Source organism: Gavialis gangeticus, unplaced genomic scaffold, assembly GCF_001723915.1.
Source record: "Gavialis gangeticus isolate Ggan-Ray unplaced genomic scaffold, GavGan_comp1, whole genome shotgun sequence".
Taxonomy (NCBI): Eukaryota; Metazoa; Chordata; order Crocodylia; family Gavialidae; genus Gavialis; species Gavialis gangeticus.
Window position 1 is genome coordinate 68,535,305 of NW_017729033.1, and position 14,247 is coordinate 68,549,551.

The 14,247-nt window shown below is 40.2% G+C and overlaps 1 protein-coding gene across 1 annotated transcript in view; it reads right to left on the minus strand.

The window, feature by feature from the left end:
• Positions 1-14,247, minus strand: part of TXK (TXK tyrosine kinase) — a 34,439-nt gene that overhangs the window by 18,033 nt on the left and 2,159 nt on the right. The window contains exons 2-10 of the mRNA XM_019525859.1: positions 12,983-13,058; positions 11,959-12,170; positions 8,803-8,868; positions 7,968-8,022; positions 6,819-6,898; positions 5,771-5,898; positions 4,459-4,533; positions 3,143-3,314; positions 1,666-1,882 (exon numbers count right to left, since the gene is read on the minus strand). Of these exons, the coding sequence (XP_019381404.1) occupies positions 1,666-1,882; positions 3,143-3,314; positions 4,459-4,533; positions 5,771-5,898; positions 6,819-6,898; positions 7,968-8,022; positions 8,803-8,868; positions 11,959-12,170; positions 12,983-13,058 (1,081 nt within the window). The remainder of the gene's footprint in view (positions 1-1,665; positions 1,883-3,142; positions 3,315-4,458; positions 4,534-5,770; positions 5,899-6,818; positions 6,899-7,967; positions 8,023-8,802; positions 8,869-11,958; positions 12,171-12,982; positions 13,059-14,247) is intronic.

Below are 14,247 nucleotides of genomic sequence, written 5' to 3' on the forward strand. Positions count from 1 at the left end.
CAGCTCATACTAGAAGATAATGCAATTCTTAAAGGGATCTTCCCAGAACCACCCATCCTAGCCTTCAAACAAGCACCGAACCTCGTTAACCTCATCACCAGAAGCAAAATTCCCACAGCCCAGAACACACTGAATAGATCCAGACCGTGCCATGACAAGAAATGCAAAACCTGCCAACACATCTCCACCACCCTCACAATTACTACACCCCACAACAGATCCATCACCGTTCCTGGACCTTACATCTGCACCTCCAGAAATGTAATATATCTCACCCAATGCACCAAATGCCCTGATGGAAAATATGTAGGAGAGACCAAACAACAAACGCGTACCAGAATGAATGCACACCGGAAATCTGTCAAAGACCAGAATACCCAATTACCTGTGGGGGCACATTTCTCATAAGAAAACCACTCTCTCTCCAGTCTCTCAGTTCTAATCCTCAAAGGGAATTTACAAAACACTTTTCACAGACACGCCTATGAACTTTACTTTAACCTCCTGGATACAAAAAAACATGGACTAAATATATATATATATTGGATTTAGGACACATTATAACTTGCCTGACATCTGACTCTCAGGTACCTCTCCACTATTTACCTGCTATATTCATCCCCCTTTCTTCCCCCACTCCCCCCTCCCAGCCTGTCTCTCACCCACTGACGCCTCAGTTTACATCTTCACTGACTGCCTTTCTTGCATGCATACCAGCCTCTGGCTTCTTTACTATTCCTTCCATCCAGGAAGAGCACACACCAACTGCAGATGCTTCCTCAGCCTGATGAAAGGTTTTTAAACCTGAAAGCTTGCTAAGAAAAAATTTTCAAACTATTTAAGTTGGTCTAATAAAAGATATCAGTTTCACCCAAAGAACCTTGTCTGCCTACATCCTTAGATCAGGGGTTTTCAACTGGGGGTACCCCTGGGGGTACTTGGGATGGCCTCAAGGGGTACTGGGCAGCAGGCACCACCATCACTGGCGGCACTTCTGCTGACAGTACTTACTGCCTTCTCGAACAGCCACCAGGGCTACACTGACCCAAAAAGGTTGAAAACCCCTGCCTTAGACCAACACAGTTACAACCTACAGCCGTGTTGGTTTAAGGCAGGGGTTTTCAACCTTTTACACAGGGCTGTAGGTTGTAGCCATGTTGGTCTAAGGCAGGGGTTTTCAGGGGTGTAAAAGGTTGAAAACCCCTGCCTTAAACCAACATGGCTACAACCTACCCTATATATATACAGGGCTGTAGATTGTAGCCACGTTGGTTTAAGGCAGGGGTTTTCAACCTTTTACACCCCTGGAAACCCCTGCCTTAGACCAACATGGCTACAACCTACCCTATATATATACAGGGCTGTAGGTTGTAGCCACGTTGGTTTAAGGCAGGGGTTTTAAACCTTTTTCACGCACACCCACACACACATTAATACTTTAAATTTAATATTACAAAATCCACAAACTATAATAAAGTGAGTGAGCAGCTGAAATTTTGTATTTCCCTGCCAGAATCCAATTAATTAAAATAATACTGTGTTATCTTTTTAGGTCCTACAGTGGTTAAACAAGATGCATAAAATACATCACTTGCCCACAAAATGAAATGCCATGTCTATTTTATCATTACACAGTTGAAATTGCAGGGGACCTGCTATACTTACTAAATCACGGTGAATAAATTTCTTTCTTTCTAAATATACCATCCCTTCACATACATCCTGACACATACTCAATAACGTTTCTTTGTTAAGCTTCCCATGTCTTTGCCGAAGGTAATTGAGCAAACAGCCATTTTCCATGAACTCTGTCACTATGTAGAGAGGCTTGTGCTGTATGCATACTCCATATAGCTGTACTAGCTTTGGGTGGGACAGTTTCCTGTTGACAAAACACATTTCAGTTAGTAGACATTTGCCACTAACAGGCAATTACAGTAGTTCTGATTGCTAGAATAATTTTTTAAGTATTTTGCAAAATGTTCCCTTCATTGATAATCCACTGATAATTTATATATACTGCACAAAGTTTGGATCTTTCAATTCAGTTCAACTTCATCCAGGCTATGACTGTATGTAGCTTTGTGGAAGTGAATCTGGAAGAAAATAAAGTTCCCTTCACTCTTCTCTCTTTGCATCTCCTTGTACATGGCCCAGGCTCAGTCCTTGTCTTTATGTTTCTAAGGCCCCTGACAGATATGAAAATAATGGCACAATTGGGACTGGAATAATTTTACGATGCATCCCAAACACCACACCTCCTGCGATAGTAGACTTCATGGAAGGAGATGCAAGGTTTGGAATGGGACATAAAATTCCTCTGGTCCCAGTCATGCCACTGCTGAGCTTCCCCCAGCCAGATATAGCAAGCCAAGCAGAAGGTGGCTCTGTCCCTGACCCTGGGCTGTTCTGTTCCAGATCTGGGCTCTCAGAGCCAGTCCAACAATCATTTGATTATCAGATGAACCCTAGATTTCCTCCACTCCCCCAGTTCAAGACCGTACCCCAACAGTCCTGGGTGGGTTCAAAACCTCAGGCTGCTGGGGTGGGTTAGTTGATTGTCAACCCACTCCAGGACAGCCCAGCTGCATGCATGACTTTGGAATTCATGGGACACCAGGACTCTGGCATTAGAGAGCCATCCTGAGGTCCCTGGGCCCCAGGACATCTACAAATCATGGGTTCAGCCCAGCTCCCTGAAAAATGGCATTTTAAGTGCCTTTCCCTTGACTCCCATGAACTGTATGATAACTGACATCCTAAAGGGAGTAAAGCTATGACCTCACCCTGATGTGCAGCTGCTTACATGAAGGAAGTGCAAGAAGCAGGCCTACATTTTCCCAGTATTTGCAGAAGCTCTTAACTGGGGATGGCACAATTGTTCTAGGACCAGTTAACAGTGCAAACAGTCCCTATTCAGCTTTCTCATTCAAAAGAGCATGTGACCTAAAGATGCAATCTCACACCTAGTGTATGTGGTGTGTGTGCCGTGTAGTTAGTTCAACTTCCATTGCAAACTCATTGCATAGCTTCCATGCATTGTACAACATCAAGCATATTGGTAGTATTCATTAAATAATGTTATACAAACTTCTATTAGTGTCAGGTATTCCACCAAGCACAAAGCAGCTGTTGTACTCACGTCATCACTTTAGCTTCCTCGATGAAATCATCTTCAGACATTGCACCTTCGTTGATTGCTTTAATAGCAACTTTGACAAGTGCTTTCCATTTACCTAGCTGAACCACTCCAAACTGGCCACGGCCAAGTTCTTTCATACAAGTCAGTTCAGATGGATTTATCTCCCACTTCTCTATAAAAGTGAACCCGATATGTTAAAGTAACAGGGAACACATCAGATGTCCTAAACCCTAATTATGGTTCAGAAAAAATGCTGCATCTTTAACATGTATATACAATAAGCCATTGATACTTTTTATCAGTATCAAAAATATCATGAACTTGCTATGAAAACTCAGCAATTCATTCATTTCGTAAAATTTGTAAATCAATTATTTTCATATATTAAACCAATGGTTTCAGAAGTAAATGTTAATAACTGAATGCAGGAATGCTTGCGGCCTGAAGGTAGGACACTCATCTAGTTATTTAACACACCTTGAATCATTACCATATGTAATGTCTATTACTTCTTCAGTTAATTGACTCCAGCATCATGCATATCAGCATCCCTGCACTGAAAAACTGCGGAGCTTTAGTTAAAGTGCCTCACTGCCATTTTTCAGTGCAAGGACACTGATACACATGATACTTAGGGTGCTTTAATTAGAGTGCTCCTCCCGCCTCCCAAAACACATGTATAAACTCCCTAAACACTAACCAGCATTCTCTGCTGTGCCATCTACAATAATTCTGCCTTACAGAAGTCATTTTTCTATAAAATATTGATAATGCTGGTGCTGCCCACATGCACAAGAAGGACAGGCAGATGATCCTACAGGTATATAAACCAAAATTCTTTGTACTGATTTTTTATGCTCTGTGAAATGTCATTCTTATTACTTAAAGTTGCATGGTAAGCAAAGACAATCATGATTACAAATGATATTAATCAAAATTGTATATACTTTCAAACCAGTTCTTATTATCTGGAACATAAACTTGAGTCTCAGGCCTTTTTTCATAAAATGTGAGAAAATGTAGAAGCAACAGAGTGGGGATGCAGCTAGGCATCTGTGGCAAAGCTCAACTGCAAATGTGCAACTGCCCCAACTCTCCCCCAGTCAGTGTCTGGGATGGTTGCCCCTCACAAGTTATGCCACTGCAGAGATACAATGGTAGAAATATGAATGAAAGAATGAATGTGACCATTCATTCGAATATGCACATGCATATATTCATTATTACAGAGATAATTTCTCAATTGCCAACAGGATGGACATGGTTTAAAATCCTAGAGAGACCTAAATCTACCAATACAAAACCTTAAACTTTACCATAACCAAATCCTGCAGTTGCTGGTAAAGAGTTTCCCACTGTTCCAACTGGATATCGGAGGCGTGTGATGAGACCTACAGGAATCAGAATGGCAGTATTCCTTAGACCAATAAGCTCCTTCACTCTGTCTTCGTATTAGATTCCTACACCTAAACACATCTTTGGTGTCCAACCCCACATTTCTTATTCATTCAAAGTGCCTTTGTTCTGTATTATTTGTGGATCTTTCAGATGTGTCCTTAGGAATAAGGAGAAATTGAAGAAGAGCATAATCAAGACCTTGCTGGGTGGAGTGGGAACTCTGGCATTTTCCAGTTCTGACAGACAATTTAATGCTTAGAGGACAAATGCTATAGTTTCCACAAAAAATAATGTAGAATTTTTTTTTGTTTGCTCTTATTTCTATTAGAAATCAGATATTAGGATGATAGTAGTACCTCACAGCTCCAGCAGAAATCAAAGCCAGTCACTTTACAAAAATGTAGTAGGCAGCAGTCCCTTTTCAGAGGGACTTCTTTTCAGATTTATAATTTTGTGTTTTAGGGGATCAGTGTTATTATTGTGGCACTTTTACAATACCTTTTATGGTACCTTTTGAGCCTGATTCTCCAGCTTATTGTACCACATATCATTCACAACTCTGTCTGACACTGCAGACTCCATCCCACTCCAACAACTGCACAGCCATAGAACCAAAAATGTCATTTCCTCTGTTTTTTTGTTTATTAATCAAAAGATTATTCCAAAATAACCCCATACTGAGCTGTATAACTAAAAGGCTAGTGCCTTTTACCTTTGGTCCTGCTCTTCCACTAATTAGATGCTCTGTTCTACTGAACTTTTACCTGATAAGTACTCCTGATGATATCTCTTCCCTCCTAGTTTACAGCCCTCCTCTATTTATGCAAACTGTTTTCATTTATATATGGAATAATAAGTTTTTGTTCTATCTGCTAATTAGCTCAACTTGTATCTGCTTCTCCTTGAAATCTGAGGAAAAGCAGTGTGTGCTGGAAAGCTTATCAAACCTCTCCCAACTATGCTGTCAGTCCAATAAGAGATACCACAACAAACCCTAATTTCCTGTTCCTTTTGAAAACCCATTTTATATCAGTTTGATTGGCTCATATCGTCCCCAATTTGAGCATGGTACAAATGTATTGATTTGGTACAAAGGATTGCTAAATATCTGAACTTCTTAACAATTCAAAAAAATTGATTACAGAAGAGTTATTTCTAAGCTGTCAAAATCATATCTGCAGTGAAGTGCAAATGTTCACAATAGATTCTTATTGGTTTTTATGTACTTACCTGCTGCATTATGCTGGTGATACTGAACAAGTTCAGGAATAGTTGAAAAAAGATACTCTTTTGCTACATAATACTTTCCTGAATGGTCTGTCTTAATTTGATAATGTCGGATATCTCCATTTTGGCTTCTGAAATTGACAGAACATTGGTTACTTAAAACATGAACCAGATTTGTATAATACAACACTGTCTGATTAAATAATGTTTGGAATGGGAATAGACTTTAAAAACTGATTGGCTGAATTATGGTTGAGCTAATGTTTAAGTAAAAAAATAATCTTTCTCTGAATCTCTCCTTCCACTATGGGGGTATAGTCTAGGATTGCACAGCTAAACAAATGCATAAAACTAACAAACCAAAAAAAAAGAAAAGAAATAGTTGAGCTTTTGAGAACTACGAGGTAGAAAGCAATATATTCTGTTCCTCTTCCCAGACCAAACCATCATTTCACGACCAGTCTGTACCGTTATTAAAACATTTTGACTTTCTAGATGATAAAGGAGAAGCAGCTACGGATATGATACAGCACTAAGGTGACTATATATATTCTAGAACAGGCTATTAATGTCTCACTACAGAGCTGCCTGGTGCACTAGGAAAAGGGTATGTGGTTCTCTGGCATAAAACATTTAAATTGCAACAAAATCCCATTTAAAAAAACTTCAGAACTGGAGGGCAGCTTTTCCCAAGTTATGCTGCCCCCTGATCTAGGAGCTGTCCCTCCACCTCAGCTCACTGGCCAAGGGTTCCCCCACTGTACCCCAGGCTTCACTGTGCCATGCCACCACCTGGGGCAGGCACAGAAAGGGGAACCCAGGGAGACAGTCTGGAGCTCCTGGCTACTGCTTCAGTCAGAGCAATATGGGGAACAGTGGTTGGGTGGAAGCCCCTCACAGGCCTCATGCAATTCACAAGCCAGATAGCCCTGCTGTGCAGTATTATATAGTGCACATGGCCAGGGCACCAACCAAGCAGCTTCTCACAAAGAATTTTGAATAAGACATCCTTTCATGACCTTATCTGAATTCCTAATCAGCAATCACTTACCCTCTAGGTCGTGAATATACAGACAGTGTGAGGGTTCCCTGTTGGCTTGAATCTCTGACAGTAAATGCACCTTCTTTGGACTGAAAAAAATTCAGATTTAGTTTGTCTTTTCTTTTGAGCTTGACAGAAAACTTACATGCAACGTGATATTCAATTCATTATGAAATTCTGTGGAATATCTGATAAAGGAACCAAAGAAAACAAAAGAATAGTAACTAGTGACTCTTAAAATAGAATAATATAATTATGTTTCACTCTATTGCACCAATATAGGTGAGGTCTGCATCTATAGTTTGTTTAAGTCAAAGCTAACAGGTCATACAAACCTATAGATATTTCAAGGATTGCAATACCAGGGAGAAAACATCTCATAAAAATATCTTGGAGTTAAATATATTGGATTATGAAAGCGGTGAAACTGTATCTTAGAATCATTTAAACTTTAGTCCATGAAAATCCTTTGAAAATATTGTAAAACGGGGAGATGGAGTGGATTATATAAAAAACTTGTGATGTTTAGTGATTCTCTGTATTTTTGTGTGCTTGAAGTACAAGATTCTGTCATGTCCAATCCTGAGAAAAACTCTGCTAATTCACTGAAGTCAATTTGAAGTCATGAACAAAGGTACTATTTAGTTAAATTCTGACATAGCACTTTTTGTAGGGATCCCCATTGCTTCACAAAAAATATTAATGTACCACCAATAAAAGTCTGTGAGCAGGAGCACAGCATGGTACAAGATAGCAAGGGAAACATATGTTTTAGTTAAGGGCACTAAGCAGACCACTACACTAATAAAAATATAAATAGGATTTTAATGTTCAAATACAACAAATAGACTACAGCCTTTTGAAGTCTCTTCCAAAGGCACACCCAGTAAACTGCATGGAACTCAGGTCTTCTAATGCAGAAAATGGAAAACCTAAAAAGGATCTGCTGAGTTACCAACTTCAAGCTCTAGGTACTCAAGATATTTCACATTTGGTACTTACATCACCAAGCCAGCCCTTAATTTTAAAGCACTCTGTCCTAAAACATGCAGAACAGCTTTAGATTTGATTGTTGAAATGTACATGGTGCCTCTCATCATACTGACAGGATCACATTCAGATTACTGGTAATTTATATTTATACATCGACCAAATTACCTTCTGCCGTAGTAGTTCTTCTGCCTGATTTCTGTTTATATTTTTTAAATACCACCTGTAATAAATACCCAAGAAGAGAGTGGATTTATGTGTTTGATTTCAAGGTTGTCTTAATAAAATAATAGCGATTCACACCATTTAAGTGACACATCAGAATCATTATAACGTTCTTAAACTAAAACCTTAGCTGATAGGCTGTTAAAGTTGTAAGTTAGCATCTGTTAATTTTAAGCCATTTGATTAGATATCTGCAGTTATAATTAATGTAGAAAGATCTGTGAGTGAGGAAATTCAGAGCTAATGATTTAAAATGTTGAAAAATGAAGACATTAAAGATTTATAATTCAAAAAAGTCTGAATGCCAGACTGAAAATACTTAAAATCCCAACACCAACTTTAATTTTGCCCCTTACTGTCAGCTAACTACCATTACTTAATTGCCTTTCCTTGTGCCTATTTCACAGCCTGTCCAATATACGCATTATTTTTTAAATCCCCCCAGTAATAGCACATGGAACTGTGTTCTCATGTCAATACCATAAGTTGTTACAGGGCCACATGCCCCACCTTCCATAAATGGATCTGTTCATAGTTGACTGGCTAGTGTGTAAAATAAATAGTCCTGTAATAGTCCATCTCTAGCTGAAATATTTGAGAATGTTTCTCTTCATCAGTAAATGACTCCAAAATAGGAAGTACTTTCAAAAGTCTGCTGGACAGTGGTTTGTATATATACAACAGGAAAAGAGCAGCGTGTAACAGCACTAGCCTACGGACCCTAACCAATCTAAACCATTCAGAAAGGAGGTGTAATAAACATTTTAGGTATACTTACTCATATGCTTCTAAATTACTTCTCTTGTTCTCAGTTACATAATTGCTGGGAATTAGGCCTTCATTCCTAAAATAAATATAACCAAAAGATGATGATATAATACGATGTAAAGTATTTACTGGAATTCATTGAGCACAGGCATAGTTTGCATTCTGTTTTCAGAGGTTCAAACTGGGCAATCTAACTAAAAGATACTTGAAGATTCAGGTTTTTTCAAAAGATTTTTCTAGGAAATTAGATGCATTTCCAAGTGAAAACAACAAAATTGAATCAGTTTCTAAACTACTTTAAACTAGCCTATGAAATGATCCTGCATATATACAACAGGAAAATAGCTGTAAATAGACAAAGTTCAAGTTTCAGTTTTCAGTTCTCATTCACATTTTCACAATGTAGAAAAGACAAGAGTAATACTAGGAAACATAGCTAGAAACTACCTTAATGGCAGAAGTTTTACCACCCACGTTATATATAAGTTCTGTTTCTATAAATTCAGATTGTCATGAAAGAAGATCCCCAAGTTCTTCTTTACACCTGCTGATTTTTTATTTGAATGGCAGATGCTGAGAAGCCCTATTTGCAGGAATCATTCCCTGTAATATGAAACTTAGGAAATGGGTACTTGTGATGTTTTGTCACCAGTTCTAGAGGACAGACTTTGGTTTACACCTTCTATTTTCAGTGTTGTACTGATATTTAGCCAGGTTATCACCAGTTATTTTAATCCCACCATCTAAATGAGCCAGTTACCTTCTCCCAGGAAGATTATTTATTGACCACTTCTATGCTCATCTCTATATAATTTGTAGAGGAAGATATGGTCTATACTCCAAGGGCACATACAGACATTCAGGAAAGTTAGGAGGAGGTTAGATCATATTAAAAATGGCTACCTGATCTAACTTAGTTTGCCCAGGTACTGACCTTACATTTAGATCCCAAGTTAGGTGGACCTAAGTGTGCACTGTACAGAAGTTCAGGACAGTTAGATTAATCTAAAAATAGCTGGTGTGATCCAAGGTAAAAGTACCTCTGAGGTAGCCTAACTTAGATTGGGTCCAGAGAGACCAACCTAACTTAACTGTACAGTCCCTAGTACATCCCTGAGCCTGGGAAAGCCTAGCTGGTGGCCTCAGCCCTAGGCCTGCACTTTCCCAACCCACTCCCCTGGCACCAGGCTATTTTTAGACCTCACCTGGCCCCCCACTCTCCCCTCCCAAATCAGCTACTCCCACCTCTGAGCCCACAAAACTCCCTGATTCCACAAGCTGCTCCTGGTGCTGGTTTTACCGGTATTTCCTGAGGAAGCCAAGAAAGTAAGTTGGGAGCTGAGAAAGTAAGTTGGAGTGGGGGGAGAAGTGGGCAGGATGAGGGAGATCGGTTCATGGGGGAACTGTTTGTCTGGGGATGGGGATGGGGATGGGGATGGGGATGGGGAAGGTCAGGAGGCTAAAAATAGGCCCTTGTCCCTGGGGATGGGGGAGAAAGCCCCCCCATGCCTCCAAGTTCTCCTACAGACCTAGCAAGTCCCCCATATCCTGCTAAACCCTTGTGGACCCTAGGGACTCTGCTAGCCCTGCCAATCCCCCCGATTCCTCCTGTGGATCCTGCCAATCCCCCCATGGACCCCACCTGATCCCACCAGGGACCCAGTTTGTCCCCTGATCTCCCCCACAAATGCTGTCTGTCCCTCCCCCCAGTCCATCCCCGGAGACTGCCTGCCCCCCGAAACCACTACAAGCCTCCCCCCAATAACCTCATCCATCCCAATTTAGCTTGGAGTGGGTGACCATTTTTAATTCAATTTAATCTCTCCTAAGCTCCCCAAATGTCTGTATGCCCCCCAAGAGACTTCAACCTAATTTAGACAGGCTGCAATTCAGACACACAAGACATTACATGAACGTCTAATAGATTTGGTCAGCAGTTTCATCAGAAGATGCAGGTATGTTGTACCCAAAATATTTTGTTTTAAGAGCCTTTGCAGAATGGGCATCTATACACAAACACTGAGGCTGCTCCAACGTCCTGGAATTCCAGCACTTTGGAGCAGTCTTGATTAATGGAGTCTGCTGGAGCGCAGAAATTACCACGCTTCAGCAGCCTTTTGGGTCTCGTGTATCAGTGTCCCTGCACTTAAAAATGGCAGGGGGGGGCGGGGCGCTTGAACTAAAGCTTGAATGAGTGCCCTAAAGCAGGGTTCTGTTGGAGTGAACCCTATAAGTGCCCTAAAGCAGGGTTCTGATGGAGCGGAGCAAGCCCAGGGCAGACCACCTATTTTGTTGGTGTGTCCTAAAGCTAAGGGGGCTAGGAACTCTGGGTCCCAAGCCTCAGGCCACTATGCTGGGGAATCTATCAGTGTCAATTGCACTGAAGAGCCTGGAAACCTTCCTTATGACAAGAAATTTTGAAATGTTTTTGGTTTGGTCCAATTCAAAACAAAATCAAATTTTGAGGAAGAAAAAAAGCTAGAAAGAAATTTCCCATAAACTCAAAATAAACATAAATCTATATCTTTTGTGTGGGTTATCAATGCAAGACTGAGTGGAGACAGTGTATTTAAAGGAGAGATTTGACTAAAAAACACAGTCATTTGATATGCAAAATCTTGTCAATTATTCCAGACATAAAGAGAGAGAAGACATGTAGAGTCAGGGGACACAGAGTTGTGAGGGAAGGACCATAAGTGAAGTTCAGATCTCAACTTTTTGAAGGACTTTGACTTCTGGGGTATTGTTTCAGGCCTATCACTAAGAAGTTTTACTGGTTTACATGTCTTGTTTAACAGGATAAAATTTTGCCTGCATGCAAGCATGTACTTCTGACTTATTGCATTGTAAAATGCTCTGTAAACCAAGCAATAAGGACCATATTTTCAAAGGAACTTACCACCCAACAATCCACATTGCTTTCAAAATCCCATATATTTCTTTTGTTTATCATGGAGTGTGTCTGTATGTTAGAGCCTTGATTCCTATTATTGTCAGTGAGATTTGCTGTATGCTGGACATTTTTTAATATCTGCCCACTTTTATATGTGCCCAACTGAGAAGTAAACTTTAAAATCTGATCCTAAGCTATCTGCATGTCTCTGTTATTTTTTTTCTTGGAGGAAGACATTGATATAGCTGAGACAGAATATGCCTTCTTTCTCACCCATTTTGGTCTCTTGCCTTCCACCAGTGTGGATCATACTTCTCAAGGATAATGTATTCTTCTGACTTCCTGAGTGCCAAGTTAGAGGGTCCTTTGGCAAAAAAGTCATAGAGTGCAATGACTGTGATGTTCTCTTCATGTTCTTTTGAAGCCTGGGGAGGTAGTGGAGGCAGCGGCTTCCTCTTGGATTGCTGAACACACTCTCTGTTTTGCTATCAAGAGAACAAAGTATTACTCTTGGGTAAAGTTTCTTTCTGCGTTGCTCATTTTATATTATTATTGTTATTGTTATTTCCCTTTTTATTACACTAAAAGAAACTGACCATGGTGGTTATCTCCCTCTGCACAGCACTATCACCTGATCAGTTGCACTTGCAAAAAGTCAACAAAGTACTGGTAACACTTCAGTAACTTACACAAACCAAAGTTTTGTTGGAAAGGCAAACACACAGGAGCCAAAATAGATTATTTCCCCCCACAAATGTGCTTGCAGTCATATTAATGTGGTAGCATGGGTTCTAGAGACAGGACAGGACAGAACAGCTCAGCTGAACTGATGTAAATCAACATAGCTCCATTGAAGCCAATGGAGTTAAACCAGTGTGGAATCTGGCCATTTATCTGAGGGCACAAAGCAAGTATAAGAAAATTACATACATTCCCAACATATCAACATAAATATAAACACTTTCTTTTGCATGGACTGAAGGCCAGGTTTTGTGCTCATTTACACACTGAAAATAGGAAGGCGTGCTATTGAAGTCAATAGCATCAGGCCAAATGAAAGTGATGCCATAATCAGTCCTTTCCTATCTAAGAAAATGCATTACTTCTAAATTATGACACCTTTGGTAAAATGCTGTTTAGAGTACTTATATAGAATCTGCGGCACCACAACTTCAAAAGACTTGGTAGGGATTTAGTTACCCCATTGTCTGCACTGCATTGATTCACTATATGGCTTTGGACCAGTCACTTAACCTCTTTATACTTCAGTTTCCTTTGTCCATTAAGTATTACTTACTCTGTACTTCTGGGTAGATACATAGGAGAGTTGTTGTGAAGTATCACAATCCAGACTCAATTTTGTTCTCACCGCTCTAATTTTGAAAGACAAAAACAGTGTTTATGTGAATATATATATCAAAATTCAGATTAGCTGTGGGAAGGGGAAAGGCATCCATGTTTTTCAAGTTTCATCAGATTTACCAAAAAATGAGGGTTTATATGTAATTATTTTGCAAGGCATATAGCTTTTGATTAGCGGGAAGGTAAAGTATTTGATTTACCTTTTTTGCACTGAACAGCAGCAGCAGCAGCAGCAGAAAACAGATTGGATGGTGTGAGCTGAAAAAAACATTTCCCATATTTTTAGCATTTTTTGGTTACTGAAATGAGGAGTAACATAGGTGCTGGGCTCTAATAGCTGGACTCGCTGTAAAACCTTGGACAAGTCACTGAGGACCTGATTGTGGAGCCCAGGACTGTACAGAGGAGGTATCTACACATGCACTTTATCACACAGTAAACTAATTTACTGCACAGTAAAGCATTACACTCTACACATGCACAGCAATTGGGCTGGTGTAGACTAATTTACAGTGCCGTTGAATAGTCCTGTCAGACTCAGATACTATCTGGCAGCAGAGTGAATTACTTCACTTAAATATACATGTAGACAGTGACATCAGGATTAGTTTACTCTAGCTCAAATTGCACTGGAGTTTATTCAGTTGCATTAATTGCATATGTAGACATACCCAGAATGAAATAAAAGGGGTGAATAAGAGGTGAAGCCAGATATCCAAAGAGAACAACATGTTCCACGTCTGTGCAGCAGCCTCAATATCCAGCACAGCTGAGTACTGTCAGTTCTCTACTACAAAGGACATGGCATTCAGCACTGAAAAAAGATCTAAGGAGGTGTATTAGATAGTTTCCCAAAGAGCAACCATTTCCCAAGTTTAGCTTTCATGTAACACATTCTCTGCACAGTGGAGGGAAAGACTGCAGCAAGACCTGGATAGGTTACAGGGGTGGGCTAACAAAAACAGGATGCGTTTCAATACTGACAAGTGCAGGGTGCTGCACTTGGGCAGTAGTAACCAGCAGCACACTTATAAGATGGGAAACTCCCTTCTTGAGAGCACGGAGGCAGAAAGGGATCTTGGAGTCATTATTGACTCCAAGATGAACATGGGCCGACAATGCGAGGTCATGGTTGGCGGGGCTAACTGGATCTTGTTGTGCATCCACAGGTGCATCTCAAGCAGGGCCAAGGAGGTGATC